The 27,690-nt window shown below is 48.8% G+C and overlaps 3 protein-coding genes and 2 long non-coding RNA genes across 18 annotated transcripts in view; 3 read left to right on the forward strand and 2 right to left on the reverse strand.

Moving 5' to 3' along the window:
* Znf384 (zinc finger protein 384) overlaps nt 1-2,967 on the forward strand; it is a 31,270-nt gene extending 28,303 nt beyond the window's left edge. For all 10 annotated transcript variants that reach the window (XM_059258585.1, XM_059258586.1, XM_059258593.1 and 7 more), the window contains 2 exons: nt 1,032-1,190; nt 1,620-2,967. In XM_059258585.1, the coding sequence (XP_059114568.1) occupies nt 1,032-1,190; nt 1,620-2,057 (597 nt within the window). In that variant the 3' untranslated portion in view covers nt 2,058-2,967. The remainder of the gene's footprint in view (nt 1-1,031; nt 1,191-1,619) is intronic.
* LOC131907403 (uncharacterized) lies at nt 135-5,781 on the reverse strand. Its single transcript, XR_009378389.1, has 4 exons — nt 2,896-5,781; nt 2,361-2,471; nt 2,043-2,227; nt 135-1,406 (listed from the first exon to the last, which is right to left on the reverse strand). It is a non-coding gene; the product is annotated as an uncharacterized LOC131907403 (long non-coding RNA).
* Ing4 (inhibitor of growth family member 4) lies at nt 5,207-13,765 on the forward strand. Of its 3 annotated transcripts, none has more exons than XM_059258598.1 (8): nt 5,207-5,266; nt 8,670-8,741; nt 11,427-11,593; nt 11,763-11,877; nt 11,994-12,102; nt 12,310-12,457; nt 12,708-12,769; nt 12,873-13,765. In XM_059258598.1, exons 1-8 carry the CDS (start codon nt 5,230-5,232, stop codon nt 12,910-12,912), a joined length of 750 nt encoding a protein of 249 aa, XP_059114581.1. In that variant the 5' UTR covers nt 5,207-5,229; the 3' UTR covers nt 12,913-13,765. The 3 variants fall into 3 exon arrangements, with proteins under 3 accessions (XP_059114581.1, XP_059114582.1, XP_059114583.1); XM_059258599.1 differs by having other exon boundaries at nt 11,997-12,102; XM_059258600.1 differs by having other exon boundaries at nt 11,763-11,868; nt 11,997-12,102.
* On the reverse strand, nt 12,512-14,490 carry LOC131907401 (uncharacterized). 2 transcript variants are annotated; one of them, XR_009378387.1, is made up of 4 exons: nt 14,384-14,490; nt 14,093-14,235; nt 12,841-13,190; nt 12,512-12,756 (listed from the first exon to the last, which is right to left on the reverse strand). It is a non-coding gene; the product is annotated as an uncharacterized LOC131907401 (long non-coding RNA). The 2 variants fall into 2 exon arrangements; XR_009378388.1 differs by having other exon boundaries at nt 12,841-13,417.
* A 5-nt stretch (nt 14,491-14,495) lies between these two features.
* Nucleotides 14,496-27,168, forward strand: Acrbp (acrosin binding protein). Of its 2 annotated transcripts, none has more exons than XM_059258597.1 (10): nt 14,496-14,660; nt 15,117-15,275; nt 15,470-15,564; nt 16,029-16,146; nt 18,002-18,467; nt 19,160-19,292; nt 24,798-24,977; nt 25,080-25,247; nt 26,280-26,363; nt 26,827-27,168. In XM_059258597.1, exons 1-10 carry the CDS (start codon nt 14,621-14,623, stop codon nt 26,947-26,949), a joined length of 1,566 nt encoding a protein of 521 aa, XP_059114580.1. In that variant the 5' UTR covers nt 14,496-14,620; the 3' UTR covers nt 26,950-27,168. The 2 variants fall into 2 exon arrangements, with proteins under 2 accessions (XP_059114580.1, XP_059114579.1); XM_059258596.1 differs by having other exon boundaries at nt 14,497-14,660; nt 15,057-15,275.
* The last annotated feature ends 522 nt before the right edge of the window (nt 27,169-27,690 follow it).

Below are 27,690 nucleotides of genomic sequence, written 5' to 3' on the forward strand. Positions count from 1 at the left end.
TTTAATGGGAGAATGATATTATTTCACATTTTGTGAGGTCCCGTCCCCCCCTCACAGCCCACTCTAGGCAAGCACTCTGCCACTGAGCAACACACCCAGTCCTTGTGAGTTGTTTTTTTTTTTTTTTTTTTTTTTTTAAATACTTAAACGGTGTGTTGTGTAACTCAGACTGGCCTTGAACCTGTCATCCTAACTCCTCAGTCTTTTAAGTGCTAGGATTGTAGATGTGTGCTGCAATGACCGAACGGGGTTTTTGCACGTTTCTTCAGTCTTTGGCTTAGCTAAAAGTGAACATACTCTTTGACCTGATGTAGTCAGTCTAACATGAGAGAACAGGAGTGCAGAGGCAGACACTTGGCTTTTGTGTGTGTGGCTGTGTTATGGCTGTTTATGCATGAGTAGAGGTAACACTTACATGTCTGCTTTTGTGTGTGTGGCTATGTTATGACTGTTTAAGCATGAGTAGAGGTAACACTTGGATGTCTGCTTCTGTAGCTCTCTGCCTCATTTTGAGACTTTCGTATTGCAGCTAGAGCTCACCATACTTGACTAGAGCAGTAAACCTGAGGCATCCTCCTGTTTCCGCCCCTGCCCAGCACTGAGATTCTTTGTGCATGCCATCACACCCAGCTCTTAGGTGGATGCTGAGGGTGTAAAGTGGGGTTCTTAACACACAGAAGCACTCTACCCACTGACTCTCTCCTCAGTCCTGTCTCGGTATTTTGAAGAGTTCTGATTATGTGAGCCCCTGAAAAGGGCCAGGTAGCCTCCAAACCCCCTTTAAGAGCCACTGGAAGAGGGAGACCAGGTAGGTGTAAGTCGTCGTCGTTGTCGTAACTTTCCGGACTCTGGGTTCATGCCGTATGGTAGACATCTCCCCCTTAGCCACTGGTCCTGACGTCCATTCAGAGCATTCTGTACTGCCTTCTTGTAGAAAGGGAAGCTAGGATGGCCTCTGCTCACCCTGGGCTCTCCCACCATGAAGGCCAAGGAAGGAACGGTACTCATTTTGGTTTCTCTCGTTTGTTTAGTCTCACAGACGGCAGCACAACAAAGACAAACCCTTCAAGTGCCACAACTGTCACCGAGCATACACAGACGCAGCCTCACTAGAGGCTCACTTATCTACACATACGGTGAAGCACGCCAAGGTGTATACCTGCACAATCTGTAGTCGGGCATACACATCGGTAAGTGCCTGCTACCTTCCCTTCCCGGGTCTGTGTCCCTTCCTGATGGAAGTCTGCTGGTGAATGGCTTGTCATGTACTTGCCCCTGCTCTCTCTCGCTCAGTAGATAAGAGTCAGTATTCAGAGATAATTAACGCCATAAGCAGTGGTTCTTCATTAGTCATATAAAACGAGCTTTTGTGATGGAGAAAGGTTTCGGGTATTTTCTGTGATATTCTAGAACAAGATTATCAAATGGCTTCACTCAGAGATGGTTGAGAAAAAGAACTTTCTCTCTGCCAGCTCAGTGTCCACAGTGACTTCTAAAAGTCCCAGTCCTTTACTGCACTCGAGAATAACCCTTTACAGCCATTACAGAGTAAGAGCCCAGAGTGATACCTGCAGGTCATCTCTTTCTTTCATCTTAACTTCTTTTTACCGTCTCTCTAGGAAACATACCTTATGAAACATATGCGCAAACACAACCCTCCTGATCTTCAGCAACAAGTGCAAGCGGCGGCAGCGGCGGCGGCAGTGGCCCAGGCCCAGGCCCAGGCCCAGGCCCAGGCCCAGGCCCAGGCTCAGGCCCAGGCCCAGGCCCAGGCCCAGGCCCAGGCCCAGGCTCAGGCTCAGGCTCAAGCTCAAGCCCAGGCTTCCCAGGCATCACAGCAGCAGCAACAGCAGCAACAGCCACCACCTCCACAACCACCACACTTCCAGTCCCCTGGGGCAGCTCCCCAAGGTGGGGGTGGTGGGGACAGCAACCCGAACCCTCCACCCCAGTGTTCCTTTGACCTGACCCCCTATAAGACGGCAGAGCATCATAAAGACATCTGCCTCACTGTCACCACCAGCACCATCCAGGTGGAGCACCTGGCCAGCTCTTAGAGATCCGTACTGCCATCCACTGGGAAGAGGGAGAAGAAGTTCTAGTCCCTCCTATGTCAACTCCGCTTGTTGGGAAAGTTCTCTTCTTCCTTGACAAGTCCTGTCTCCAGCTCCTTGGTCCTCAGGCATGGCTTCCTTCGCAAGATAACCATCCTTAATCTCAGCTGCTCCTGATTGACAAAGGAATCCTGAGCTGATAGTGTTATCCAACAGCCCCATCCAAGCAGAGCTTTTAAAACTGGGGGTTGGTGCTTGAGAGAGGATCTGCTATGACCTCACATCTTGTCCAGTGTGGGCACTTACCTTTCTCTCTTCTCATCCTCAACGTTGGGGCCAATAGAAGGCTAGCGGCTGGCCTCGCAGATAACAGAAAAGGAAGCTCTAAACGCAACCAGCCTTCCGTTCTACGCTTACCTGTAAAAGAACAGGTTTTGCACGTGGCCTGACCCCTGTGAGCCATTTTCTTTCCCTTACATGGTCTCACTTCCTATTGGGTGGTGACTACCTTTTTATTTGTAAGGGGGACAGTAGCTGATACATGGTCGCCAAGGTGCCAGAGATTCCCCAGGTGACCAAGGGTGGTATAAGAGTATGGGTTATGATTTTTCCTTTAAGTCTCCTTCCTTCTCTACCAACCAAGGGCCTATATACTCCGCCTCACCACCCCAGTCCAAGGAGCTGTGGGAGCTGTGTTCTCTGCAAAACCCCAGCCAGGTTATTGCAGAGAAGGGAGAAGTCAGAGCACACACAAGGACTGGACTTAGCTCCCTAGGTGCCACGGTCAGATGCCAGACATGGATTTATATATAAATATATATATATAAATATATATATATACCTGCTCATCACGGCCATCTTTGTTGTAACCATTTCTGTGTTTATAAATGCATTATCTCTGAGAATTTTCATATTGATGTTTTGTTTTTGTCTTATTTTTCTCCACCTTGTCCTCTGGCCATGGCATTTTAATTTTCTTTTACCTTTTAATTTTTTAAATCACGGCAGATTTCAGAGAAAAGAAAATTAAAATAATCAGGAATTATACAGTTGTTATAAAGCAATTTAAAAATGAAAATTCTTATGTACAAACTAAGGGGTGTTTTTAGAACATTGTATAGAAATAAATTCATGTTTAAGGATGAGAGCAGTGAGCTACTGATGTAAGCTAGCGCGGGAAAACCTATTTGGGGAGATATTCAGGACAGCATTAAGTACTTAAACTGGAATGTGTGAAGAATGAGTGCTTGTGTGATAAGCCCCTGTGTGAATCCTCAGCCACTTCCAGTTTAGGAACATTTGTGTACAAATTCTGTCGTGGGGATTGCTTGCCTACATCCGTGGTGAGAGCAAGGTTTCATTTAACAAAACAACTATATTCCTTACTCTTTGCCCTCCACACATCAAAAAAAGGGGGCAGGGAAGTATGGCCTCTTCAAAGGACCTGCACTACCCATGCCTTCCTATTTTGTCCAAATTCTACTGGGCATTGTGTACATATGTGTGTGTCTCATTAAACTGCAGTGACTAAGACCAGAGGTTTCCGGTGATGGAAACCATAACCAGCTACTGGGCTTAGGACTGAAGAAAATGCAAAATGCAGTGAGCTTCCCATGATACAATGGTTATCATGTTCACCGTACAGTGGAAGACGGTTGTGCTGGACAGATCAAGAAACCTAAGACTTCTCACAGTCTACCATGAAAGGATTCGGCCTAATTTCCAAGACTGCATCATGAAGATTAAATCCTTCATACAGTACTGGAAAAGTTGACAAAGTTCTCAGACCTGAGAACTGACCAACAGCCATTATCTAGTGATGTGGATAAGTAAGTCCCATTTAATTTGGGACTAGCCATCCAGGACAGTATCTCAGTATGCCTTTGTTGGTTAGCTTCTTGATGCTTTTTTTTCTCCTCTCACTGACTCAGAGTCTCTGACGACCCTGTTTCCATCACAAGTATTGGAATAAGTACCTTTGTGGGTGAATGTTCATTCCCACTCCCACCCAATGGTAATGTTGCCTGCTGCTACTCTCGTATAGAGAAAAGAGCTGGCAGGGATAAAGTTATCCCAACAGCATGCTCTTGTAATTAGAATGGGGTCTACGTCCTACTGCCCTGCTTTAGCATCTATGCTCAGTAGTAAATGGGCATCTTTACATATTTGGTCAAAGGGAGCTAAAATTTTAAAAGTATGCTGTGTGGTGTAATTATTGTGAAAGATGTATGAATTAGAGGTGACAGCTATCTTCAAGAATCTACCACCACTATTATGTTATGGGGTTTGAGTTGTTTCCCTAAGGTAGCAGCAACCTGCCAGGCTTTCACTTTTGTACAATGGATGATACGTTTGACTAGGGGGATGGCTGATGTCTAGGTGGTCTAGCAGTCATAAACCTTGATGACCCAGTCCTTTCAGAGTCATGTTAACATCATACATAAATTAAAATACAAAACAAAAACATGGGATCTCCCGTTAATAGCACAACGGCAAAATCAATGAGTGTTGTGCTCTTTGTGAATGTTTGTTGAGTATAAAGAACAGGAACCTTAGCCTGGTGTGGCAAACGCCTTTAATTCCGGCACTGTCGAGGCAGAGACAGGCAGATCTCTTAAATTGGAAGTCAGCCAGGGCTACACAAACCCTGTGTTGTAAAAAAAAATTAAGTGAACAGAAGTGCAAAAGGTTACGTTTTGCAAAGCCTGACAACTTCAGAAGAAAGCATCTGCCTCAGAGACTACCTGCTTCAGCTTTGATGATCAAATTCAAAATAAGCAAATAAAATAGCTGTTTTCCCTACTTGCTGAAAGGAGGGATTTACAGAATACCAGACAGAACAGTTTCTTCCCCCATTTACCAAACATGCCTGTTAGGAAGGAAAAAGTTTGCTAGAGAATGCAAAATGGCGACCTTGCGTGATGTCATACCTGTCTCAGTAACATATTGGCGTCCTATTAAGGGCGGAAGCAGGCTACAGCAGCTTCGCTGTGGGCGATCGTGACTAGCCATGCAAAAAGGTTCAATGTCGGGCGGATGTGTCTGGGGGTGATAGTATAGTAAGGGCGGAAGTTCTTTTAAGTACGGAAAGGATCTATTCCAAGAATGGCTCCAGCGCCTGTCTGGTTTCAGTCACTTCCGGGGCGGATCGGAAGTTGCTTTGTTTTGCTTCAAGATGGCTGCTGGGATGTATTTGGAACATTATCTGGACAGTAAGAGCCGGCTGAAGAAGGGGGTCATGGGTCATAGAGTGGTGTGGAGGATCCGGGTTGACAGAATCTATGGCTCTGAGGTCCTGGGGGCCTGAAGCTCACAGTTGGGAAAGGGTTCCGTGGGAGGATTTATTCGAGGGTGAAGAAGGAGGGGGCGGGGCAGGGGCAATGCAGGCCTCGCTCCTGTTGTAGACGAGGGAAGGAGCTGCCCGGTGGGGTCAGGGTTGTGCTTTGAAGGGTTACGGGGAGCAGGGAAGGCATTTCCTGACTCTCTCGTCTAGGGTCCCTGGCCTCGGGGTATATTTTTCTCTCCTAAATTGCACAGGGTCGTTATCACTGCCATTTGGAGTGGCTGCAGATATTTGATCTAGTCTCCTTTAGTCATTTATGTCCCCAGAGTGGCCAGGTGGATGGAGTGGGACGACCACTTGAGTTGTTACACTGGAACGCTTTACTTCGTGAGCAAAATCCAGTTCTCATATAATGAAGTGTGTGTGTGTGTGTGTGTGTGTGTGTGTGTGTGTGTGTGTGAGAGAGAGAGAGAGAGAGAGAGAGAGAGAGAGAGAGAGAGACTGGGAAGTGAGAAATAGTCTGGAAGTAGATTAAACGCCAAACTAAGATGTTTGCGTCTTAATATAGAGTATTGATTTTATTAAAGGAAAAGTAATGACCAGTTTATGATAGCAGCCCAGTTCAGAGATGCAAACCTGATCTTAGAGGACAGACTTGTAGATATTAAATGTGACAAGATTGATTGGATGATGTCCTTATTAAGAGAGAAGGAAAAGGCTGGGCGGTGGTGGCGCACGCCTTTAATCCCAGCACTGGGAGGCAGAGCCAGGCAGATCTCTGTGAGTTCGAGGCCAGCCTGGGCTACCAAGTGAGTCCCAGGAAAGGCGCAAAGCTACACAGAGAAACCCTGTCTCGAAAAACCAAAAAAAAAAAAAAAAAAAAAAAGAGAGAGAGAGAGAGAGAGAGAGAAGGAAAAAATCAAGGTGAATTCTTCTGCTTGGAAAATAAGATAAACGATAGCGACAGCAGTGTAGGAGATTCAGGAGTCATAGCAATATATTTATTTTTGCCTTAGACATAGGCATAAAGTCTGTGACAGTGAGATTCTTTAGGGAAAAGAAAGTGAGGAAGTAAGATGGACAAAATCTCAAGAAAACAGCATTTAAAGGATAAGACATCAGTGTTGAAGTTACCAGAAGATCTATAATTTAGTATTTGCAGTACTAGGAGGAAGTAAGTCACTTGATCGAGAAGGTAGTACCAACTGCTTCAGACTTTTCTTTAGAGGAAGATAAACGATGGATCATTTGATTTTGGTAATGTGCTGGTGACTTAAAGTAATCATAGTGAACTGGTGCCCGCAGACTTGAGAAGTTCAAACAATAGTAGCAACTTTTTGTTTTTTTTGTTTTTAAGACAGTGTCTAATGTAGCCCAGGTTGACCTCGAGTTTGATACACAGCTGAAGGTGACCTTGAACTCTAGGTCCTCTTTCCACCTCCCTGTGCTGAGAATTGTAAACATGTGACACCGTGCCTGGTGTAGTAGAAACATTTTTAAAGTGTGAGTTGGCTACGCAGAAACACTTTAAAAGTTCGGTGGGTGTGGTGGCACATCCCTTTGTTCCCAGAATTTAGGAAGATCTCTGAATTTGAGACCTGCTGATCCATGTAGTGAGATCTAGGCCAGCCAGGGCTACATAATGAGACCCCGTCTCAAAAAAAATGTGACAGTAGAGCATTTGCCTAGCAAGTGCGAGCCCCTGCATCTGAGGTTCAGTCTTCATCACCAAAGGGGGGAAATTAAATTGTAGGAAGAAATTTTGCTTCTATGGGGAGGCTTAGCTAATAATGCATTTTATTCAAGTATTCGCTAGGCACTTTCTGTATACATGGCAATTCTAAACACAAGGAAAATTTAAAATTGATACAGACATGTATCTGTCCTGGAAGGTTAGGGAGACAGACGCGGAGTAACTATGTTAATTATTTAGTTATGGTTGGATAACTACTAAAAGCATAGCTAGACAACCTTGACAGCCTATCAGAGTCTGGGAAAGTCAGGTTCTGGGCTGAACTTTGAAGAACGAGCAGAAATCCAGCAGGCGAGTGGGTAAGGTGGGCGTGGGAGGAGGAAGACAGAGCTCTTGGGAAGCTGCTGGTGAGTGTGAGGCGCTCACCAGGCCAGAGCAGAGCAGAGAGATGGCATGGCTGAGTGAGATAAGCAGGGTGGGAAGTGCAGAACGCAATCATACGGAGTCACTGGAAGCTGGCAGCCTCCGTGATGAGTCCGAAAGGAACTAGAGTGGGACTTTGAAGTTGAGGGCGAAGAAGATGGCGGCGGAAACTGAAAACAGTGGGAAAACTGGTTTGTAGAGTGTCACCAAAGAGGAGGGGGATGGGATGGTGACACAGATAGGCGAGGCTTCTCTTTTGAGAAAATGCAAATGAATCTTTCACAGATAGATCCATCATTTCAGGGCTGGCATGTTAAGAGTGCCTACCTACCATGCAGGAGACACTAGGTCTGATCCCCACCACTGCATAAACCTGGCATATAGATACAGGACTATTAGGTCTCAACACGTGGGAGGTAGATATACAAGAATCAGAAATTCATTTTTGCTCATCCTTTGCTACGTAACAAGTTTGAGGCCAGCCTAGGCTACAGAGACCCTGTCACCAAAAGAAAAAAGAAAAAAAAAAATCCACTTTCAAATGAGGGGAAACTGAACTGCACTTCATTTTTTAATGTTGAGTGACATATTTTCAGAAAATGATTTTTAAAATTAATTTTTAGTTATGCATCTGTGTGGATGGTGTCTGTTTATGCATGAGTGCAAGTCCTCTTGCAGCCCAGCAGCACTGTGTTCCCGCCAGACCTGGAGTTGAGGCACTTGTAAGCCACTCAGCATGGGAAGTGCAAACCACACTCTGGTCCTCTGGAAGAACAGCCAGTGCTCTATCCACTGAGCATCCCTCCAGCCCCTGCACTCTACTTTTGTGTGTCTGTCTGTTTGTTCTATTTTGTTTTTCCTTTTAAACAGCATCTTAAGCCAGGCATGGTGGCGCACGCCTTTAATCCCAGCACTCGGGTGGCAGAGGTAGGTGGATCTCTGTGAGTTTAGGCCAGCCTGGGCTACAGAAAGAATTCCAGGACAGCTAGGGCTGTCTCAAACAAAACAAAACAAAACAAAACAATGTAAACCAGGCTGGCTTCAAATTCCTTATATGGCTGAGGCTGACTTGAGCTCCTAATTCTTCTGCCTCCTGCTGCTTCCAGCTTGAACTTCATTTTAAAAGGAGCTCTAGGGCCAAGGATGTAGCTCAGTGGTAGAGCCACTTGCCAAGACCTGTGTATAATCCAGTAACTATATTTCCCTGTCTTCCCAGGTATTGAAAACCTCCCGTTTGAATTACAGAGAAACTTTCAGCTCATGAGGGACCTAGACCAAAGGACAGAGGGTACGTACAGAATAACAGGCTCTTGTTGATCATCATTTATTTTCCTACTTTCTGTTATCATACCTTCTGGTATAATCTGGAGGACTGTGACTTATATTGTGTGTGGGGGGGTATGAGTGTTTTGCCTATATGTATGTCTGTGCATCATGTGTGTGCCTGATGCACAAAGAGGTCAGAAGACAGTATCGGATATCTGGAACTGGTTCTGAGCCACCATGTGGGTGCTGTGATCTGAACCCAGGTCCTCTGAAAGAGCAGCAAGTTCTCTTAATCACTGAGCCATCTCTCCAGCCTGTCTTTCATGGAATTCTTACAAGAAGATAATGGTCATCCTCATTTCTACTTTTCCACATCAAATGGAGTATTGAGACAGTGCCTCAAGAAGTTAGACCTGCTGAGCTGGCAAGACAGCTCATGGGTAAAGGTGTTTGCTGCCGAGCCGACAACTCAGATTCCATCCCCAGGACCCACACAGTACAAGGAGAGACCCCCTAGGAAGTTGGTCCTCTGACCACCACCTGGAAGTGATTCTACACATTCATCCACACACATACAAATCATGCACACAAAATAAATAAGCAAGTAAGGTTCAGAGCTACTATGATTTTTGTACCTTCCTCAAAAATTCAAGACACCAACCCTAGACATTGCTGCCATTTTTGTTGGTTACGTCTGCATGATAACCACAGGTTATACCTCAGTTGCGTTGTTTATGTTATCATAAAATACACAGGGTGTTAGACTACAGTTCATATTCGTTGACAGGAACTTTGCTGAAAGAAAAGAAAGAAGGGCCAGGCATGGTAGCACAGCAGATAGATCTTTGTGAGTTCGTGACCAGCCTGGTCTCCATACTGAATTCCAGTTTCAGGCCAGCTAGGACTACACAGTGAGACCCTATTGTGGGGGAAGGGGGGATTTTTTTTTTTTTTTAAGGTCATCCTCAGGTACATTCCCAGTTTAAGGTATACCTGGGATACATGAGACCTGAGAGACCTTTTCTCTAAATGAATAATTAATAATAAAACTAACCAATAATAATCCAAGCAAGAGAAAGAAAACAGAAGGCATTACTTACCATCAGGAGCTCTATACTGTATTCTTTCACTCATGCATTAGATATTATCTCAGGCCTTGGACACGGAGCAGATTTGACTACACTGAGGTGTCCATTTGGAGCCTCAGGAAGGCTCCACCGCAATGCTCAGGTTGGTCTGCACCAGTTTTAAGGTTGAGTTGAAGGTGCCCTGATACCTACTGAAGGATATGTAAGTCTCACATTTCATTCTGCGTAGCCATGTTCAGAGGTAATGGGCTAGGATATGCAAAGCCATGTCTTAAGTTAACTCTGGCTAAGTTTCTTCATGAAAGTGAATATTACCTAACATCTGCCACTGACAGCTGCCTGCCAGATGGTCAGAATCAGCTGGATTTCTCTGTAATGAAATTCTAACTCTTGAGTCCATGCTCAGAGACCAGCTGGAGATTATGGAATTGTGCTTTTCCCACGTCTGCTAAAGGCCTGGCATACAGTGAAGTATGAGCATAGCATGCTCCCAGATGCTCCCCATTGTCTGGTGGTCCACTGTGCTACAGTCTTTTGCCTCTTCCCATTGATATTTATATGAGCCCTGACTAATGTCAGGGAGTAGGCATCTTCAGGTCAGTGTTCTGGGACATCGCCAGCCCTCTGTCTAGTATTAAGGTGTTTCGAGCAATATCTAAAATGAACAAACAGAAAAAAAAATAATGACAAGAATTGTAAGCAAGTTGCAATTGATGAGCAAAGAAAGATGAGCAAGCTGGATATGGTGGCTCACACCTGTAATCTCAACATTCAGGAGGCTGAGGCAGGAGAATTTGCTTCTGTTTTAGGCCAGCCTGGACTACATAGTATGTTCTAGACATCTTGAGCTACAGAATGAGACTTGGTACTCAAAAAACAGTAAGAAAAAAGTAGGATGGACAGTAAGGATGCAGAAGCAGCATTCCTTGGAGGAATTAGGACCTAATGTTAAAATTTCAGACCCAGCACTATGGCGGCTTAGGCAGGAGGATCATAAATTCGAGGCCGACCTGGGCACGACCCTATCTCAGAGAGAGAGACAGACCTGGAGGCCACAGCAGCAGTAAGTGACTCAGCCTGCTTTGCAGCAGTCAGTGTTGGGGGATGCGGTTAAGACAAGAAACAAGGTGGCCTTTGGAACCGAACTCATGAGGCAAGCAGCAAGCAAGCCCTGCAAAGAAGCGTCTTGAACTGTCATCAGAAGTGCACCTGTGTTAACCTGTACACGGCTGGGAGTCCCACAGTGCCTCTGGTAGCTTCAGTTCCAACTCTGGCAGCCATGTTTTCTGCACCCTGAAGGCACTTTCAGACAGTCTCAGCCAGGCACAGTGGCACATGTTTGTAATCTCAGCGCTAGGGAATCAGAGGCAAGAGGATATCCCAAGTTCAAGGCCAGCCTGAGCTACATACTGACACTGTCTCAAAACATACCAGAAAAGGCCCAGATAATTTCAGTGTTGCATTTCCCGAATACAAGGCACAGTACCTGTGAACGTTCAGTACATTTCAGTTGGAAGGTCTTGATGGCCGGTGGAAAAGGTCCAAGGAACAAGAGGAAGAAGTATGTTTCATCTAGCCACCAGGGGCCATTGTGACCCAGGCCTCTGTCTCTGTTGTAGACCTGAAGGCTGAAATTGACAAGTTGGCCACTGAATATATGAGTAGCGCCCGCAGCCTGAGCTCCGAGGAAAAACTGGCCCTTCTCAGACAGATCCAGGAGGCCTATGGCAAATGCAAGGAATTTGGTGACGACAAGGTGCAGCTTGCCATGCAGACCTATGAGATGGTATGGCCCTGTTCACGGCTTCCCACCTATCTCCCATCTAATCCTCAGGCTCTTAGACCCTCCTTCAGCTGTGTTGGGATCTGTTTGGGGTCTGGAAGAGCCATCGTCTGCCTTAGCTGTTCCCTTCCCTGGAAACAGTCTTGGACCTCTCCCGTCTTCCTCCCCACAGGTGGACAAACACATTCGGCGACTGGACACGGACCTGGCCCGCTTCGAGGCTGATCTGAAGGAGAAGCAGATCGAGTCGAGTGACTATGACAGTTCTTCCAGCAAAGGCAAAAAGAGTGAGGAGGGGGTGGGGCCAGCTCCAGCTCCGAGGGGCCAGTGTCACCTGGAACAGGAGCCCAGAGGACTTAACCATCTTTTTGTCTTGGCCTTCCGGCTTACCCTTTCTTCCTAGAAGGCCGGACTCAGAAGGAGAAAAAAGCTGCCCGTGCCCGCTCCAAAGGGAAAAACTCAGATGAAGAAGCCCCCAAGGCTGCCCAGAAGAAGTTAAAACTTGTGCGCACGTGAGTACATAGAGGACGCCCACCTCCCAGCAGCACTGCCTCTTGCCGCTCTCCCTGTCTCTGTGCCAGTAACTCTGTCACTTTGGTGTCTGCTGGGTGGAGAAGAAGCCTTCTGTCATTTGCCTCACCACAATCTCCTGCCACCTCCGAGCTCAGGTGGTAGCTTCCCTTCCTGCAGGTGACATTTGTCTTCCTCTTGGCATGCAGAAGTCCTGAGTATGGGATGCCCTCAGTGACCTTTGGCAGTGTCCACCCCTCTGATGTGTTGGATATGCCTGTGGATCCCAACGAACCCACATATTGCCTTTGTCACCAGGTCTCCTATGGAGAGATGATTGGCTGTGACAACCCAGATGTGAGAACCCTTTGCCTCAGGGTTGGGGGAGGAGCTCCGAGGGGCACGAGGGCATGAATAAAAGGAGCAGGCACTTTATTCAGTTGGAGAGAGGGAGTGCAGGATAGGAGAGTGGTCAGACTGGGTTGCCTGGGGACTTGCAGGAAGTTTCCAAAGGCTGGAGTAAAGGGGCCCTCTCAGGAGTCTGCAGCTGGCTCCTCTCCCCTCCAGCTCAGGCCCCTGACTGCTGTGTTCCATCTTCCTCTTCCAGTGTTCCATCGAGTGGTTCCACTTCGCCTGTGTGGGGCTGACCACCAAGCCTAGGGGGAAATGGTAAGTGGCGGCTTGGCAGGAGCTAGTCGGGCTGCCCCAAGGCTGACTGGGAGAGCACAGGCTTCACTTACTTTTGCTTGCCCTGCTCTTTGCCGGTTTTTAGGTTTTGCCCACGCTGCTCCCAAGAACGAAAGAAGAAATAGCTTTCCTTGGATCTCATGCCAGATTTCTTCCGAATCCCCCTGCCCTGGGCTAGTGACAGAGAGGAGCACCTCTGCCGGGGCACTGGGGGTCCAGGGAGATGTCGACAGTGCAGTCCTGTCCTTCCTTCTCCCTTCCCCCACTCCTGGTGCTGAGGCTGCATCCAAACCCCGGTAGGGAGGGTGCCACAGCCACGGACGGTATGTGCTCCGTTCCACTCTCTCCTTCAGAGGGAAGTAATCCCACTCACTGTCCTTCTGCCTCCGTGGTGAGGTTGGTGCTGTATTTCAGAGGGAGGGTCCTCTTCATTCCCTTGCTTTGTGTTTAAGGACTGGGGCAGTGGGGTAGGCACTCTCCCAGGCTCCTCCATCTTCCCTTCCCCTACTGGGGCTAGGTAGGATAAACTTCTTCATTCTTTTTTCCATGGTGAGGGATCTTGTAGATCACTTGGGCTCTGGCCTAGATGAGTGATTCCCCCTTCCTCTGTGACCCGGGGATTTATCCTGACTTTGAGTGGGAGAGGGTAAGGTGGAGCACAGATAACTCACATGTAAAAGGACCTGGGGTAGGTAAATAAAAGCTATCCATGCTAGCCTGCTGTGTTTATTGTAGAGACTGTTTCCGTACATGTGATTAGCATTCTTTCTGCATCCTCTGGATTGGATGAGAGGCAGGAGGATGGCTTGCCAGAAGTAGGACAAGATGTGAAACCATAATGATACTTGTCCTGTGGTATCCACAACTTTTCCACCTGGAGGGGTGCCTTGCATCGGGGGACTCAGAACTTTGTAATTATGCATCTGCTCTCGGTGAAACACTTTTCACTTAATTCCAATAAATCATGTATTTGCGTTATATGTGTGTGCTGTGATAGTGTTAGCTTGATTTCTTTTAAAAACAAAAGATAAAATAAGTATTTGCTTCCCATCCCCCAATGAATTAATTGTATTGGTCACCTTTCTCTTGGAAACGTGGACCACTGAACCATTCTACACGTGTGTTCACCTTGGTTGATCCTGCTTTCATTTTAACTTTGGGCCTCCCCCACACACACACACAGAGCTTCTCTGTGTAACAGTCCAGGCAGGCCTCAAACTCACAGCGATCCACCTGCCTCCGCCTCCCAAGTGCTGGGACTAAAGGGGTGCACCACCGCCGCCGGGCTTTGGGTCTGTTTCTTACCTAGAGGTGTCCTCGATAGCTCCTGGCCAGGTCGTCCCTGCCTTTTTTTCAGTCCTGCCCTGCTGCCCAGGGTGCTGCCTAGACTCAGCAGCTAAGTCTCCATACAACTAGGCACGTTGCTTCCTTAAGCCCACCTTCTTTGTCTGTAAAAGAGGTGTTAATACACACCCTCTGGGTTTACGGCCAAGTGAGGTTTTAGCTCTGTGGTGGGAGAAGCGAGGTTCTCGGTTCAATTCCCGGCAGCGCGAAAATGAATTCAAAGCAAGTAGTACCAAGCAACAGAGGGCTTACTCTGCTGAAGAGGGACTGGAAGGGCTGTGCAGCCCGTGGCTCGGCCCTGGGTCCAAGGCCCTCAACTGGTGCAGCTCACAGGAGTTCACCTCGTGCCTGGCCCCGCCCTCACCTTTGTGACGTAGCAGCCGCGCCTCCTGCCTCCGCGTTAGCCGCCCGAGACCCACAGCTCTCCGAGCCTTGGCCCGTTGGAGGTTGCTTTGGTGTGAAAACACGGGTGGATCTTCGCGGGCCGTGATGGAACTAGCTGCTGGCTTCCTTCTGCTGCTTCTGGAAGGTGAGAGGCGAGGCTTGGCCGACGGAGGCTGCCCTGGCCTGAAAACGCGGGTGGATCTTCCCCGGGGATTCCTTATGCTCCCAAAGGACTTGAGGCCCCTGCCTCCTGGGAGCCCTTTTTCACGGGTTCTGAGACGGCTGTCTCCATGTGGTAGAACTGGACCACTTCCTGGCTTGGGAAAGGTTGGACTTTTATCTCTTGTCCCTAGAAATCTCTAGGGACACCCTAGTTATCAGGCATCACCCAAGACACCCCCCACTCCCCCGACAGCCACACACTACATGTAACATGCCAGTTCTTAATTCATGGGCGTCTACTTCTAGTCTGGGTCTGGCCACTGGACACGGAGTATGTTTGGGGGTAAGGTCCATTCTCGTCTGTCCCCGTTCCCTGCAGTGCGGCTCCTGCCTGTAACACCTCTTTCAGCTGAGGATTCATCTTCGGCCTCCACTCCAGGCAGCCCTCTCTCATCCACTGAATATGAACGTTTCTTCGCCCTGCTGACCCCAACCTGGAAGGCAGAGACCACCTGCCGCCTCCGTGCAACTCACGGCTGCCGGAACCCCACTCTCGTCCAGCTGGACCAATATGAAAACCACGGATTGGTACCAGATGGTGAGGGCCAGACCGGGGGGGGGGAAACCTAGACACCCAGAGGTCCACTAGGCTCAGGGCAAAAGCTTCGTGCTCATAGAGGGGGCAGGGACACAGCTGGCAGCTCCCCCCAGAACCTGTTCTCCACTCGTGGAGACCTTGACGCAGCCCAGGCTTTCCTGTAGCCACTCTCCGTGGGTGCTGTCCTTCCTTAGGTGCTGTCTGCTCTGACCTCCCGTATGCTTCCTGGTTTGAATCCTTCTGCCAGTTTGCTCAGTATCGTTGCTCCAACCACGTCTACTACGCCAAGGTGAGGAAGGCTGGATCTGTTGATCCGGAACCAAGGTAGAGTCTGTGGGAGTGGGGAGTTGAGGAAGGTGTCCAGGAAGGGCATCATTTAGTTCATCTCCCTGTCAGTTTGCCAAGGTGAGTACGGTCTCACTTCAGGTGCCCACATGGGCTGAACAACCCTTGTTGCTCTGAGTAAAGGAGAGAAGAGATTCTGGGGAGAGGCAGAGCTATGTATGCCCTTCCTTCCGTTGCATCAAAGGATCCATGTTTTTATTTAAGTCAGCTGGGAAAGAGTGAAGGCAGGCACGTGGACTAAACAAACGCCCTCTCTTAGGACTACAGGCTCCCTAGAGGAACTGTGTTCCTTCATCCCTGCCCAGGAGCTGTGAAAGCTGTGACTTGCTGGGCAGGGGACTGAGGAGGACCCTGCTGGGGAGGCTGCTCTTGGGAAAAGGCGTTCCCATTCTCCTCCTTTTCTTGCAGAGGGTCCGATGCTCCCAGCCAGTCTCCATCCTCTCACCCAACACTCTCAAGGAGATAGACTCTCCCCCAGAAGTCCCTGCCACCACCATGACATCCCCCATGGCATCCCACGCCACAGGTGAGACCTCCCATGTTGGGAAACCACGGTGCCCAGGGCTCGGGGTGTCAAACCTTCACGGTAAGAGTGATGAGTTGGGGAGAAGAGCGAGAAGCTTCTGCTTTGCGTGAAATAAGTCAAGGCTCTCTTGTCTCAGAGCTTCTTCACTATCACTTAAGGCCTTCGTCAGAATCTGCTTTTCCTAGTCCCGAAGACAGGTTGGCCTCAAACTCAGATCTCCAGTTAAGAGCTCTGGCAGCTCTTCCAGAGAACCTGGGCTCGATTCCCAGCCCTCACAGGGCAGGCCTGGAAGAGCTGACGCCCTCTCCTGGCTTCCACAGGCACTGCATGAATGTGATGCACAGGCATATATTCAGGCAAAACAACCATACACGTGAAATGAAAATAAAAATAAAAACCTTCCAGGCCTTTTGTAATTAATATTTTCATTTTAGAGAGTATTTGAACTGGGAGCATCGCTCAATGGTAGAATATATGCTCAGCATATATGAGGCTCTGGGTTTGATTCCTAGGATCCCCCTCATTCAAATAGAAGGAATTAGTTGCTAGTTCCTTAGAATACATGGTATTCTCTAGGTGAGATGGATAAAGGTAACATTTGTTCTAGGGAACAAGTACATTTGTAAGGCAAGTAGAGAGGCGACATGTACCACCAACATATTCGTTATGGGAATATCTTTTAATTTTGATTTTAGTTTGTTGACTATGTACAAATAGTTCGTGTGTGTGTGTGTGTGTGTGTGTGTGTGTGTACATGTATGTGAAAATCAGAGGTCAACACTGAATGTCTTCCTCAGTCACCACATTTATTTATTTTGAGACAGGGTTTGACTATGTAGCCCTGGCTGGCCTGGAATTCACTATGTAGACCAGGCTACCCTGGAACTCACAAAGATCTGCCTCAGTCTCCAGAATGCTAAGATTAAAGGTGTGTACCATCATGTCCAGCTTAGACCACTTGAGTTTTGAGGACTGATTCTTTCAAGAAACTTGGAGCTGGGACTAGAGAGATGGCCCAGTGGTTAAGAGCCCCAGCTGCTCTTCCAGAGGATCTGGGTTCAGTTCCCAGCACCCACATGGCAGCTCACAACTGTCTGTAACTCCAAGTGGTGATGGCTCATGCCTTTAATCCCAGAACTTGGTAGGCAGAGGCAGGCAGATCTCTGAGTTCAAGGCCAGCCTGGTCTACAAGCAAGTTCAGGACAACCAGGGCTACACAGAGAAACCTTGTCTTGAAAAACCAAAATAATAATAATAATAATAGTAATAGTAATTAATTGAAACCTGGAGCTGACTGGCCAGCCTGTAAACACCCTTCTGTCCCCACCGTCCCAGCACTCAGAGTATAGGCACATGTTCCCAGACCCAGCTTTTTTTTTTTTAGGATTTATTACGTATACGATGTGCTGTCTGCATGTTTTGCCTGCATGCCAGAAGAGGGCACCAGCTCTCCCTAGAGATGATTGTGAGCCACCACGTGGTTACTGGGAATTGAACTCAGAACCTCTGGGAAGAGCAGTCCATGCTTTTAACCTCTGAGCCGTCTCTCCAGCCCTCCCTCCCATACCCAGCCCTTATACAGACTTTAAGGGCTGAACTGGGGTCTCCGTGCTTGCAAGCACTATACCAACCACCCTCCAGCCCCCATTTCTTGATTGAAAAACAAGCAAATGTAAAAACTTGTGTTGATACTGTCTTTGAGATAGGGTCTCCAGCCTCATGTAGCCTCAAGCTCAGGAGGTAGCCGAGGCTGGACTACTTCAAGTCTAGCCTCGGCTGGACAGATGTAGTTCTCCATGGGGAGGAAGTCTGATCCCTTCTTTTCTCTCTTGGTCCCTTCCGAACCTCGCTGCAGCCACAGAACAACGCCAGGCCTTCCAGCCTTGGCCTGAGCGGCTCAACAACAACGTGGAGGAGCTGCTTCAGTCGTCCTTGTCCCTGGGCGGCAAGGAGCAGCAGGGCGGTCACAAGCAAGTTCAGGAGCAGCACAAGCAGGAGCTAGTACAAGATCATAAACAAGAGGACGGGCAGGAGCAGGAGGAGCAGGAGGAGGAGGAAGAGGAGGAGGAGACAAAGCAGGAAGAGGGGCAGGGGACAGAGGAGGGCCTGGAGTCAGTGTCCAATCTGCAGTCCTACTCGGAGCCCAAGTTTCAGTCAGAGTCTCTGTCTCCCAACCCTTCCTCCTTTACTCCCCGGGTCCGAGAAGTGGACTCTGCTCCACTGATGATGGAGAACATCCAGGAGCTCATTCGGTCAGCCCAAGAAATGGACGAAATGAATGAACTGTACGATAACTCCTGGAGAAGCCAAAGCACTGGCAGGTACAGGAGATTGTGACCCCCTCATGGGCCCTGCCGTCCCTGCTGCCTTCTTTGGAATTGCGAAGCCCACTTACCAGCTTTGGTCTCCAGACCCACTCAGACCTGCTTAGGCTTCAGGCAGAGCTAGCAATGGCGGGCCCCTCCTGTTCTGTGCCAACCCTTGTTTTAAGCCCCACCCTGGGTTCTGGTCTTATCTCTGGCCTTGATTAGCACTAAAGCCTTCAGAAAGTTATTTCTCCATTTTGTTGTTGTTGTTCTTTCTTTATTTTATTTTTACTTAGGTGTATGTGTGTATGTCTGTGTGTGTGTGTGTGTATGCACATGTGTGCAGGTGTCCATGGAGGCCAGAAGAGGGCGCCGGATCCCCTGGGACTACAGTAAATGGGTGGTTGTGAGCTACAAGAGTGGGTGCTGGGGACCAAACTTGGGTCTTCTAGAAGAGCAACAACTGCTCTTAACCACTGAGCCATCTCTCCAGCCACTGTTTCTCCATGTTGGACTTCAGTTCCTCATTTGTAAAAGTAGGCAGTTGGTCCAAGGTCCTCTCAGACTGCAGGATGGAAGTCCTCTGCTAAGCATGCTGAATGCGTATGACCAAGACCAACTGCTTAGCGGAGGGGAAGAGTAGATGTGGTTTTTCTACCCCACCCCCCTCTAGCCCATCCCCACCAGTCTGTACTATCTTCTTGCAGCCTCCTGCAGCTGCCCCACACGGAGACCATGATGGTGCTATGCTATTCCATTATGGAGAATACCTGCACCATGACTCCCACAGCCAAGGCCTGGAGCTACATGGAGGAGGAGATCCTTGGCTTCGGGGATTCGGTATGTCCACCATGCTATTTAATGGATACATGCCACTGGACATCCCATGGGCCTGGCACTGTGTGAGCCATGGGTGAGGGGGCTGGGCAAGGAAACCATGAGACATAGTTGAAGAGATTCCTTGGAAGGACATCTCCAGCCACCATGGAGGAAGGTTGAAGACCTAGTCTGGAAGCCAGCCTGGTCTTGAATGCATCCTTAAGCTCTTCAAGTCTTCAGGCTGTAAGCCATCCCTTGAATCCCGTTCAGCATCTTCAGTACCTAGCTGCGCCTCAGACTCGGCTCTTTTTCTTTTCAGAAGGTTCATAGAACCTCTTCCTGTTGGGTCTAGTGGTGAAGGCTATAGTCCCGGCTGCTTAGGGGGCTGAAGCAGAAGAGTCACAAGTTCACTCTGTGGAATGGGCAGCAGAGTGAATAGAACTTAGTGAGACCCCCGTCTCAAAATAAAAAAGTAAACGGGGCTGAGGATGGAGCTCAGTGGTAGAACACTTGCCTAGCGTGCAGAAGACCCTAGGTTCAATCCCCAGTTCCCAAAAAACAATGTATAACAGAAACCATTTGTATCAGGACTTTCTAAAGAAACAGAACTGATAGAATGAATATATAGTAAAAGTGGACTTACCAGATTTGCTTACATGATACAGTCCACATAGTCCAACAATGGCTGGAGAGGCTGAGAATCTGGTAGTTGCTTAATCTGTGAGGCTGGATGTCTCAACAGCCCCAGACTGGCGCTGGAGGCCTGAGGATTCCTGCAGAGCTGCTGGTCTTCAGTCTACATTGGAGGCCTGAAGAAGCTTGTTCTAAAATCAGTAAAGGAATGCCGCGTCAGCGTGATAACGGACTTGCCAGCAAGCGTGAAGGCAAGCAGGCGAAAAGCAAAGCCGCCTTCTCCCATCAGACTGCAGGGTGCTGCCCACATTTAGGATCAGTCTTCCCCCTTCAAATGATCTGGTCAAGAAAATCCCTCCCAGGAGCCCCAGTGGCTTGTTTCTAGTTGATTTCAAATCCAGTCAAGTTGACAACCAAGATTCACCATCAGAAATTCACCCCTTGTCAATTGACACCCAATCTCTTCATGTCATGCTCAATTTCCACATGAAAAAAATGACAATTATAATTCTGCCTACATGTGATATAACTACCCCACATATGATTAAACACATTATTTAAGAATAGGTGGCAAAATCCCTTGAGGAATGCTTAGTGTTTTAGTGTCCCATAATTTACATATGATAATATATATTTACAGTACTTAAACACTGATATTATCTCAGTGGGTGTTGCATTACATGATAAGAAATGGAGGAAAGAAAACAAATGTCTGCTTAATATATGTGTATCTATGCACAAACATGTTCTTAACAAAATAGGACAGGAAGCACATCGGTTACAATCCTCATTTCTGTGACTGGTCACATGAACTTAGCTGGTATTTGTAACTACCTTCTTCTACTGCTCGTTCTGTATTTCCTCCCCTCCGGAAGCACCTCAGAAGGCCTTGGTTCTTTCCTGGAAGGGTGACCCTTTCCTTTATCCCTGAGGGTTTGGATCCTGTCGTCCTGCTTCATCACTGGGGCATTAACTTAACACCAAGAGATGCCCTAAAGCAGTGGTTCTCAACCTGTGGGTCATGATCCCTTGGGGGGGGGGTCGAATATCAGATAACCTGCATATCAGATACTTAGATTATGATTCGGAACAGTAGCAAAATTACAGTTATGAAGTAGCAACAAAATGATTTTATGGTTGGGGGTCAGCACAACATGAGGAGCTGTATTAAAGGGTCGCAGCGTTAGGAAGAAGGTTGAGAACAAGAGCCTGAAAGTGTCTTCTGCACTCCAGACATAATCTTCCTTATCTCCACTGTGAAGAAGGAAGCCATTTCCCCTTGGTAGTCTGGATCAACCACCCCTCCTAAAAATGTATTCCTTTCTTAGCTTGTTGGCTTAAAAGTATCATGAGCCCAAAGTGGCCAGGTTGGAAGTCTTAGCTCCTAATGAAATGTAATATTTTTTGTGACTCCTGGTTGGAGTGCTCCCCCTTATGGAACCAAAATTTCTAGGCTAGCAGAGCAGAAAAGTCCAAGGAGCAGGAAGAAAAAAATGTTCCTAGTGGGTCACTAGAGGTGATAGTAAGTGGTACCATCCTCATTTCCACTCCTTGATTCCTAGACCATGAATCCTAGCTATAGAAGAAATAATTGTGTATATTGGAGGTTGATTCAAAACATATACAGTCTTCTGGAAAACACTACCCCAGTCCTCTAGGCTACTCCCATCTAATTGGCACTGTAACTGTCTTTTAAAAAGCCATTCCTGGATCAATGGCTGGATCAATGGCTCAGTGGTTAAGAGTACTGGTTGCCCTCCAAAGGACCCAAGTTTAATTCTAATCACCACCCATTTGGTGATTCACAACTATCTGTAACTCGAGTTGCAGGGGGATCTGACACCCTCTCTTGGCCTCCAAGGGCACCAAGTGGTGAACAGACATACGCGCACACAGAGCATCCGTACACACAAAACTGAAAAAGTGAAAAGCCCATTCCATCTCTCTATCAAGCCAGCTCTCTTCAGGATGGTAGAAAACCTGGTAAGACCAATGAATTCCATGAGCACAGGCCGCCTGACTACTTCTCTGGCTTAGAAGTGAGTTCCTTGATTGGAAGCAAAGCTGTGTGCAGTACCACGGTGGTGGATAAGGCATTCTGCAAGTCTATGGATGATTTCACCAGAAGAATTATGTACAAGAAAGGAAAATCAATCCTTAAGTATTCAAATAAGGAAAACACACTGCGCTTTCCACAATGCCACCTGCCATCAGGTGGTAATTGTCACCATGGGGACTGGTGCCATAGTCTGTATTAGAGTTCTCTCAATAGACAGAACCAGTAGAATGGATGGATATATTGAGAGGGGACTTATTGGATTGGCTTAGATGATGTGGTCTGGGTAGTCCCGCAATGGCTGTCTCACACTAGAGAGGCCAAGGATCTGGTCGTCGTTCAATCCATGAGGCTGACGTCTCAGCAGTCCCAATCAGGTACTGAAGCAAGGAAGGTTCCTGGAGAGCAGCAGCTCTGGTCTTCAGTCTACATGGGAATCCCAAAGAAGTAGGTTCTAATGTCAGTAAGGAATGCATCTTTGAGAGCAGAGAATAGATGGACTTGCCAGCAAGAGTGAAGGCCAGGGGACGAAAAGGAAAACTTCCTTCTCCCATCTCCCTTTCATCTGAGTTCCCATCCTACATTTAGGGTGGCTCTGCCCACTTCAAAGAGTCTCTTCAAAGGAGTCCCTCACAGGAGTGCCCCATGGCTTGCCTTCTAGTTGAGTTTAGACCTAGTCAAGTTGACAATCAAGACTACCACCACAGCATTTGAGGGAGTCTGTAAAAAGATTCCGGTTCCGACATTTCTTCCACAATTAGCAAGTCCATGCCCAGAAAGATATGTGCTCCTTTGCTGTCATTGTTACTGACTGAGGCAAGGTCTCTGTTGCATAGCGTGGTTTGGAGCTTCTAGGCTCAAGTGAGCCTCTTCTCAGCCTTGGTAGTAGTCAGTAGCTGGGTGTACAGGTGCACCCTACCACACACAGTTCCTTGATTCTGAAACAGTACAATTTAGCAAACAACCACTGAGAGCCAACCTACCATTCATTCATCTGTTTCTTCAACAAACACTGAGTGGGCACCAACTGTCTGCCAGACACCTGGGACGCTGGCCGTGTGCAGAGCAGATTCAATGCTTGCTCGCTCTCGGAAACTAGCTGGGGAGAAGGAGATGGAAAAATAAGGCTGGGGCGTGCTCAGTGGGAGAGTGCTTTCATGTCCAAGGAAGGCACTTGGATTTGATGCCTGGTACAACCAGTGAAGCTGGGCACTGTGCGAAGGTCAGCACTGTGAAGGGGACAAGGGGACAGCGCCGAGGAAGCAGGTGGTGTCGTGAACAGGCCACTCTGCACGATTGCAATGATCAGCGAATGTTCTTAGGGGAACTGGAGTCTAAGCTGAGACCTGCAGGCAGTTAGCAAGGCAAAGGGAGGGCCCGCTGCTGCAGGGTTCTTAGTAGAGGGAGCAGTACGCACAAAGGCTCTGCAGAAAGAAAGCAAGACCTGAAAGTTCGTGAGGAGCTCAGAATGAACACATTTTCTGGCCAGAAGGAGCTTGAGCCTGACGCGGGAGGTTCGTGTGGAGTCCGCAGTATTACGAAAGGGTGTGCTGGAGAGACATTTTTTGGAAACATGTGAATTCAGAGGTCATAGACTCAGGGTAGTATGTTTGGATAAGGGAACAGAGTCCGTTTTACTGAGCACCTAGTAGCCGAAGACAGAGTCAAAAGATAGAGTGGAAAGTCCGGATGCCACCTGAGGCATTTAATGTTGCAGGAAAGGGAAAACTCATAAAGGGTTGGGGTCAGGGTCATGCTGCTATCTCCCTTGCCAGCTGCTACAGGGTAAGCAGGGGCTGAGAAGGAGCCCACACCCTGTTTCAGGCTGCGCCTTGGGTGATGGTGGGATTCACTGAAGGTGTGCTTGGCCCAGATGTTTCTGGTTATGCTGATGACACTCATTCAGGACCAGCACTCAGCTGGGAGATGGGTAACCCCACTCTGAAAGAGCTTACAGGATCTGGCAGGTTTGGAACTAGGCATTTGATGGAGAGTGGGTCTGAGAGATGGAAAGACCTGGATCCATGTCCAGCTTTGAGCAATGTTCTTAACTGCCTGGAGCCTCGCTCTCCGCATGAGTAAGTGCCAATGTTATTTGTTAGTACTTATGGGCTTAATGACATCTATTTGGTGTTTTTGACTTTGAGACAGTGCCTTACCGTGTAGACCAGGCTGGCCTGGAACTCAGAGACCCACTTGTCAATGCCTCCAGGGTGCTGCGATTAAAGACATGTGCCACCGTGCCTGACTGGGTTTTTTATTTTGATTTTAAAGAAAGGATCTCTGTAGGCCAAGCTGGTCTGGAACTTGAGGATTTTGAACTCCTGATCCTCCTGCCTCTGCCTCCCAAGAGGGTAAATCCCTGATTGCTTATTTTTTTTTTTTTTTTAGGCAGTGTCTTGCCAAGTAGTTTAGGCAGGACTCCATTTTATGATGCCCCTGCCTCTGCTGGCCAGCACTGTCACCTCTGCAAATAGGATTAGCACTGTCATTAATGGAATAGAGAAGAGAATTACAGTCCTTCTCAGGTTGCTTAAGCAAGGACGATTCCCTTCCCCCATGTAAGATGCCTGTGAGTTACCTCGCAAGGAGAATTTGGAGCTTGGGGAAGAAATCAGAGCTGGTAATAAAGATGAGGATGCCACCTGCAGATGAAGTTTACTTGAGAGCTGAGGGGAGGTCCCTGAGGGAGTCTTAGGAAGGAGGACAGGGCAGAAAAGCCTAGCGAAAGGCCTTAGGACAAAAACATCAACCGTCATGCTGTGTGCTCTGGGGGGCTGATGCAAGAGAAGGGCAGCCTGCCACGACTCAGCCTCTCACTCAAACCCCTGTCCCAGGTCTGTGACAGTCTTGGACGGCGACACACAGCTGCCTGTCCCCTCTGTGCATTCTGCTCCCTGAAGCTGGAGCAGTGCCATGCTGAGAGCAACGTGCTGAGGCAGCACTGTGATGCTTCCCACAAGATACCCTTCATCAGCCCCTTCCTCTCATCCCAGAGCATATCCACCGGCAACCAGGTACCTCAACCGGGAAGCCTGCGGTGGGAAAGCTGAAGGGAACATGGGAAGGCGGCCTGGGGGTGGAGAGGCCTGTGCCTCTCACATGCCTCGTGTCCACAGGCGAGGATCCCAGACAAAGGCCGCTTTGGTGGGCTAGATATGTATGGAGGGCTGAGCTCTGACTTCTGGTGTAACCGGCTTGCCATGAAGGGCTGTGAAGATGAACGAGTCTCCAAATGGCTCAAGGCTGAGTTCCTAAGCTTCCAGGATGGGGATCTCCCCACGAAGGTCAGACCCTTTTCTTCAACCGTAGCCCCCTCGGCCACTCCCAGTTCTTCCTAGGTACGTGTTCTGGAAAGCCTGGGCTTGCGACCCTGGCTCTGAGACCCAGTCCATAGTGGCCTCCTACCATTCTTCCAGTGGACCCTTCCCCCAGTAAATGAGGGTCACATTCAGCAAAGCAGTAGGAGCCCTGTCCCAGGAGAAGGCTGCAGACTGGGAGGTGAGGTGGAGATAGAGGTTCTAGCCCCGGGTCAGCCAGTCATTTGCTGAGTGGCATTGGTCAAGTCACTGCAGGCCCAAGTTCTCCTCACTGCTACAGTCAAAGCCTCGACTCTGCCCAGCCCTGTGGAACCTGCCTCCCTGGCTCAGCCTGAAGCCTTCTCCCCGTCTTGTCCAGTGCTTTCCCCATCAATAAAATCAGCACATTTCCTCTCACCCCCAAATTACCACCTCCGAGTTGTTGGTCAACTATGGTTGCTGAGAGCGGGTCCCTATCCCACACCATGGTTTGACAGCAGGCAAGGTCTACAGGAGAATGATTGACCCACTGTCCCTTATCAGAGCGCCTTGCCCCCCCCCCCCATCATCAACAGATCAACAGGCTTCCTGATAATTGGACCATGAGCTGGGTCCCCTTCCTGTGTTCTATATACTCTCACCTCTGTGTGTGTGTGTGTGTGTGTGTGTGTGTGTGTGTGTGTGTGTGTGTGTGTGTTGCTAGGCATGGCACCAAGGGCCTATGTATACTAAGCAAGCCCTTGGCCACTCATGCACTGGACCCTTAACTACCTCCTTCTATACCCCCAATCAGCTGACCAGTAGGGCACTCCTGATTCCCCTTACCACCTGGTTGCTTCCCAGGAACCCAGCACTGAGGGTGGGAGCAGGAAAAAGGAGGTACAGTGGGGTGCAGCCCAGCTGTGTGAGGCTGGCTTCTCTACGGCCCTGGCCCACCAGGACTGCCATGACTCTTAATTGAGAGAGCGGTGTCCCGTCAGGGTTTTGATATTCTGTCCCTCTCCCTGGCTCCTGGTGTAGATTTGTGACACAGACTATGTCCAGTACCCAAACTACTGTTCCTTCAAAAGCCAACAGTGCCTGATGAAAAACCAGAATCGGAAGGTGAGCCCCTACCCTGTCCTCACCCCTTACCAGTCCCAGACCCTCCTGGGAGGGTCTATTCTGAGCCCTTCTCTTCCAGAAGCTGGGCTGTGGAAACAGTTCCCTGTCTGCATCTGTGAGGCAGAGACCTCTACATGGTGCCTCCTCCTCTTCCTAGTCTGGAGTGAGTCAGGCCCTCTCAGACAGGAGTGGGCAGGGGAGATGCAGAAAGGAGGGATGGGCCCTGAGGACCCAGCGGGAGACCCTTAGCTGGCCTGAAAACGGGATGTTGAGTTTCAGCCTCCCAGCCTTACTCATCAGGTAGCCTGCTACGGTAAGTTGCTTCCTGAGTCTAGGCCTCCTCCGTCTTGAAGGAGGTTGAACTGTTGAAGCCCCACTTGCATTCCTTTCTGCCCTCTAGCGCCTGCCCCTGGTTCTCAAGCCTCCTCACTTCATGCTCCATACACACATGATCCTTTTGTAGGTGTACCGCATGAGATGTATGATGAACGAGAACTACAACGTGCTGAGCCCGGCTAAAAGTGAGGAGGTTATCCTCCGGTGGAACCAGGAGTTTAACACTCTGGCTCTAGGCCAGTTTGGATGAGCTGGGGTCTGTGATGTCCCCACCCCGGCCCTGCCTCTCCACTGCTTTCTCCATCGCTCTCAGACCTCATCTGCCAGTCGGCCTCCAGGTGCCCCCCACAGGCCTCTGACCTGGCCCCTGCTCACATTTCCCTTGGGTTGGGACAGCAGTCCCAGAGAGGTCCATGATGGGAGCTGCATGTGCCTTGAAGAATACCTTCAAATAAAATGTTTATCTTCAGCCCATGGGCTCTGTTTAGTGCGATCCCTACCCTCAGCACTGCCACCTCACTCCTAGAAATCTACCTCCAGACTCCCATTTGCAGGAGAACTTCCTGGGAACGGCACCGAGGAAGCATCCTGCCCCACGAGAAGCCACAGGCCTAAGTGGTCAAGGAGTTGCACTGAAAGGGCTGTGACTGATCTGGGTGGCGGTGGTGGCGCACGCCTTTAATCCCAGCACTCGGGATGCAGAGCCAGGCACATCTCTGTAAGTTCGAGGCCAGCCTGGTCTACAGAGAGAGATCCAGGACAGGCACCAAAACTACCCAGAGAAACCCTGTCTCGAAAAAAAAAAAAGAAAAAAGGGGGGGGGGGGCTGTGACAGAGATGGCAGGGGTGGAAAGGGCCGAGAGGGTATGCTGGCCTTCATCTCTGAGTTCACATGTGAGTATGTGATTCTCAAGGCCAAAGCCAGAAAGTACATCAACCCCAGAAGGTATGACATAGCTTGTAGCTTGTACTTCCCTCTACGAGGAGGGAG

Source organism: Peromyscus eremicus, chromosome 3, assembly GCF_949786415.1.
Source record: "Peromyscus eremicus chromosome 3, PerEre_H2_v1, whole genome shotgun sequence".
NCBI lineage: Eukaryota > Metazoa > Chordata > Mammalia > Rodentia > Cricetidae > Peromyscus > Peromyscus eremicus.

What these genes read in the sequence shown, in the direction of transcription:
- Ing4 (XM_059258598.1), top strand. Translation starts at nt 5,230, where the DNA reads ATGGCTGCTGGGATGTATTTGGAACATTATCTGGACA. An exon ending in TTTGGAACATTATCTGGACA is followed by an intron (nt 5,267 to 8,669) that starts GTAAGAGCCGGC and finishes CTGTCTTCCCAG; the next exon opens with GTATTGAAAACCTCCCGTTT. An exon ending in CCATGCAGACCTATGAGATG is followed by an intron (nt 11,594 to 11,762) that starts GTATGGCCCTGT and finishes TCCTCCCCACAG; the next exon opens with GTGGACAAACACATTCGGCG.
- Acrbp (XM_059258596.1), top strand. Translation starts at nt 14,621, where the DNA reads ATGGAACTAGCTGCTGGCTTCCTTCTGCTGCTTCTGGAAG. An exon ending in ACCACGTCTACTACGCCAAG is followed by an intron (nt 15,565 to 16,028) that starts GTGAGGAAGGCT and finishes CTTTTCTTGCAG; the next exon opens with AGGGTCCGATGCTCCCAGCC. An exon ending in TGAAAAACCAGAATCGGAAG is followed by an intron (nt 26,364 to 26,826) that starts GTGAGCCCCTAC and finishes ATCCTTTTGTAG; the next exon opens with GTGTACCGCATGAGATGTAT.